This window comes from Sitophilus oryzae, unplaced genomic scaffold (assembly GCF_002938485.1).
Source record: "Sitophilus oryzae breed Bouriz unplaced genomic scaffold, Soryzae_2.0 scaffold_165_pilon_pilon, whole genome shotgun sequence".
In the NCBI taxonomy this organism is placed as follows: domain Eukaryota; kingdom Metazoa; phylum Arthropoda; class Insecta; order Coleoptera; family Curculionidae; genus Sitophilus; species Sitophilus oryzae.
In genome coordinates, this window is record NW_022146347.1 from 2,811,925 (window position 1) to 2,816,854 (window position 4,930).

Here is a 4,930-nt window from a genome sequence, read left to right on the forward strand (position 1 = left end):
TTCCTGAATTACAGGGCGAATTTGAAATTGTTGATTTTTTCAACACCTCTCGTATCTCCGTATTCTATAACTTATCGAAAATGTGAAAACTGGTTTCCGTAGAGTTTTTCACGTAGAATCCAGAATAGTGTAACTAGATTTTCGTTGCGAGCTGTCATTCTTGAGATATGGCCCAAACTTATGACTTTTTAAATGTAATGCCCTGAATATTATTTTTTGTAACTTTTATTGTCTTGTTGTGAGCTTTCTAAAAATATAATATACTCGATACTGACTTTCATAGACAAGGTAAAAAATGCATTATTTAGCTTTTTATTAAATAATTTTATTTCTTTTTCATAGGCGGCCGGTTTAAATTAGATAATCAAAACGATCAAATAATTTATTCGACATCAAATTTTGGTTTGGTTTCCACGCTAGTTTATGTGTGTAAAATTCCTGCACAAATGCATCAAAAATATCAATAACTCTGATTGACAGAGCGTATTAGCTCAAAGCTGCAAGTTCATTTTCAGTGCAGTTTATTAAGATAATACGATGGAAAGCAAAATTATCTATTATATATTATATTTATAGAAAGATCATAGCAAGCCAAATAAAATAATAAATATAATCATAATAATAGTGTCCCATTTAAAAAAAAACAACATAATTTTGAGTCATATTTGGAAAATGACAATTCGCAACAAAAAACTAGTTATGCCAGTGGACTATACGTGAAAAGCTCTATGAATCTCAGTTTTTACCTTTTTAATTAGTTATAAGATAACCGAGATACGAGAGGAATCAAAAACTGCAACAATTTCAAATTCGTCCTGTATTTAAGGAACTAAAAAGGCTAGGGCAAATATGTGGTGTGTAGCATCTTTAGCTTCATCAAAAAGTAGCATTGTTAAAATTGCATATTTGTGCCTCATAAACACCTGTACATAAAATTGTCTCTCTAATAATATCAAGCATAGTTGCTATTAGATTGAGAAGACAAGATGATCAAGATAATTAATTTGGACAAATACAAATTGATTCAAATTGTACTTTATATATATATCCTTTTCATAAACACAAAACATCGTAAAAATCGATAAAAGCGTAGCGTGCAAGACCACCTGACCATCACAATAACTGACTTTATCCGAAGAGCTCATGTAGTATAGGAATTGTAGTAAATCGAGCCCTTTATGACCTATTCACGTTTTTGCGAAGGTGGGCCCAGGACAGCTTCTCTCAATGAAACGCACTTTTAAATAGAGAGTATGGGACCTCTTTGTTAGCTACTTTTCGATGGCCGTATTTGTTCGATGTATAGACAGGAAGTGGCTTATTATTGACTAGTTTGGAATACTTCAAAGTCCTTATCGAAAAATGGGAATGCTTTGATGCCGGTCGACGTTTTTTTTCTCGAAAAGAACAGTTTCGAGTGTATTTTGAAGATGGGTTCGTTTCGTCTCGAAGGGCTCTTTAAAAAGTATTTGGCGTAATGTTGTGTTATTTATAATACGAACATGCTCTTTTTAATGGTGTATGTGTTGTAAGTGTTCCCTTAATATATCTGGCATTAATCTGTAATTTATTAATAAAAATAAACAAAAAAATATATATCATTAGGAAAAAAGGCAAAATATTCTCGTTATAGCGTAATTTCGATATTTAAATACCGTATGATCTAAAAAACAGCATCAAAGACGGCCGGGAAATGACAATCGATGATAATTTTAGCGCGGCCAATCTTTAGGCGTCGCGTCGTTTACTAAAAATTAACACAAAACTTGTCAAAATGAACACTAATTATATAGATTAAAAAAGGATGGAACTTTTCCCGACTCATAAATCTATTTCGAAAAAATTTTTTTTGGAAATAGATTTGAATGATTAAATAAAAAATTAATGTTTTCTCGAATTTTAAACTACACTATTTAAAAATCATTTTTAGTTAATATAAAAATAAATTACAACCTTCTTAAGGCCAACTGGCAGTAACGCTTGACATCGGCAAAATATGTCGGTTTTGGATATTAATTGTCATTCACGCCAGCCGTCTTTGACGCCGTTTTTTTTTATCGTATGGTAGTTTTTACTAGGTAAATTTAAGAAATAAGCGTATCTGCTTAATTCTAAGCCTGATATCATTTTAGAAAATAACTAGCTGACCCAACTAACTTCGTCGTACCACCTAAGTGAGAGTTTAATTTTGTCAATGTTGTTATAGGAATGACTAATTGACCGATTGATCTGGAATGATTGAGACCAATCGATTTAACGGTTGTTGTCATTTTTTCTCTATATTTTTTTACATTTTGATTCAGCTATTTTCTATATATATATTTCAATATCATTCTAGATTTGATTATATTATTTTTCTACTATTTTCCGTTGAATTTCTAAGTACCCAGATTTCCAGAAAATGCATTCACTACAAAAATCTAGATATATACGACCTTTCAATTATTTATCAATAAAAAAACAAAAAAATATTTTGTGAAACTATTAATGTTTGACATATAGAAGAAAATTACTAAAAAGAACTATTTAGTACAATATTAGTAGGAGAACGATTCACTGATTGAGTTCAAATAAGTATAAGATAATAAGGTAAGAAGTATAAGGTAATAGGTAATGTGTCATACAGTTCCACAATTTTTGAACTAGAGCTTCGAAACTCCAGTGGCGTGCCTCTTGTTTGGAAGAACGGAATAAAATAGTAGGTATGCCTACAAATTTTTAGTAACATATTAGCACAGATTAAAGAAAATCTGGAATATTAATCTCTATTCTAGTAATTTAAATATTAATTACAAATGTAATAATTTATTTTATTAACAAAAATAATTGAAAATTCAAATTGGACCTATTTACAATCAAATTAAAATAAATATAAAAGCTCAATATTTAAAATATTACTTAAAAATTATAATTTTATAAGATCTTATAGTTTTTAAGTTTGTTCGATAACTTCCATAACAATTTTATGATATAAAAATTCAAATATAATTTCACTTCAATTGAAAGAAAAGAAGAAAAGAATTATTTAAAATTTTTTCTATTAGTTAAAAAATTAAAAATATATTTTTTTTGTGTATTTTAGAGCAAGGAAAACCAAATACTATGTAATTCCAAGTAATTGCCACCATTGCACTGACACATGAGGTAAAATACCATAATATGATCGAAAAAAACGGCGTCCAGTTGACTTGAAAATGACGATCGATGAAATTCACCATTATAATTTTACATATAAAATGACAGCAACCTTACTCAATCATACGGTATTGTTTATATGAATATTTCTGAATAGATTTTACATACTCTGTTTATCGATAATTTAGTAATAATAATAAAAAAAACTAATTGTTGCAAAGTTTCTGGGGATCGCTACAGGTCATAGGTGTATACTTTTGACGTACTATATAACTTTATGTATACTTGATTAAACTTAACAGAAATAGTGCACACGCCACTGTTTAAAAAATAGTCTTAAAAACAGCCCCGGCCCTTTTACGTTTACGCCCGATTTGGCACCCGACAGATCCATTCACTAAAGGGCAAACCATTCAACAGGTACTGTAAGGGTGGGGACGGTCGTCGACGCACTTCTTCAAATACAGAGCCCCATCCCTTGATCTTGACATATTTTGCCGAACTCTCAAAGTAGAAAGTACCTACTAGCCTATATCAGAAAAAAAATTGTACCGTATTTCTTAATATTAAAAAATGAAGACCGAAGCACTGAAGTCCAGCAAGTTTGTGTCGGAAAGCAGAAAAATTCGTAAACCTTTGATGGAGAAAAAAAGAAGAGCGCGAATTAACGACAGTTTGGAATCTTTGAAACAGATTCTCCTAGAATCGAAAACGTCGATTAAGGAACCAAAAAATGGACAACGGACAGCTAAGTTAGAAAAAGCGGACATTTTGGAGATGACCGTCAAGTACTTGCAGAATCTCCATAACAAGCTCCGCCAATTAGAGCGGACGAAAGAAAACATTTTACCACCTCCTCAATCACGGGATCAGATCAAGATACGTCCAGCTGACAGTTCAAGTGACAGTGTTAAAGTAGGAGTAACTTTATTTCCTACAACTTTGGGTAATGGAGAGATACTTTTTGTGGTTCCATCAAATTTAACGCGAACCATTAAAAACATTAACGATAAAAACATGGAAAGTTTACCTGTGTGGAGGCCTTGGTAATTGTAGTTTATTGGTATTATTTTGTAAATATTGTTGATACATTATTGTAACAGTTGTATAAGTTAACGACTTCAAAAGTGACAAATTTATTTATGTGGAGGCCTTGGTGATAGAAACAATAAGTAGTTTTGTATTTTTAGTAATATAATAAATAGCATTTCTTCACACAAATGTGAATATATGTAAATATGTAAATAATGTCATAATAATTGTAAGACTGGCTTTAACATTTCTGTGATATTTAGGTACGTTTCTAATAAATATATTGTATTGAAAATATAAATTTGCATTTTTATTGTCTATACTGGGTGAGTCTTAAAAAAGTGCAAATATTTTAAGGGGTGGTATATTTCGACCCTAGAAACGCGATTATGAGGTTTTTTCGCGAAAAAAAAATTTGAAAATTAGGAATTTTTTGAAAAAGATTTGGAAATGTTTTTAGTTTTAATTTAAAAAAAATAATTTCTTGATAATAAGACAACATAGGTAGTAGATTAAATTTACAAAAAAGAAAACCCACAAAAGATTCTCAAAATTTAGGCAAAAAATCGTTTATTTTTGGAAATTTTCAAAGTAAAATAACTCGGTTATTTTGGACTTATTTGAAAAACAGTAAAAAGAAAATATGTTTCTTTTATCGAGATCTACCAGCCCTAAAAATATTAGGGCTGGTAGTTATAATATTTAAGACTCGCCCTGTATAACTAAAAATCATATAAAAAATGATTAATATTCGATTGGAATT

General features: G+C 30.1%; 1 protein-coding gene across 1 annotated transcript; it reads left to right on the forward strand.

Annotated features, from left to right (window-relative positions):
• The first annotated feature begins 3,708 nt into the window (after positions 1 to 3,708).
• On the forward strand, positions 3,709 to 4,185 carry LOC115880820 (transcription factor HES-2-like). Its single transcript, XM_030898114.1, has one exon. It carries the CDS (start codon positions 3,709 to 3,711, stop codon positions 4,183 to 4,185), a length of 477 nt encoding a protein of 158 aa, XP_030753974.1.
• The last annotated feature ends 745 nt before the right edge of the window (positions 4,186 to 4,930 follow it).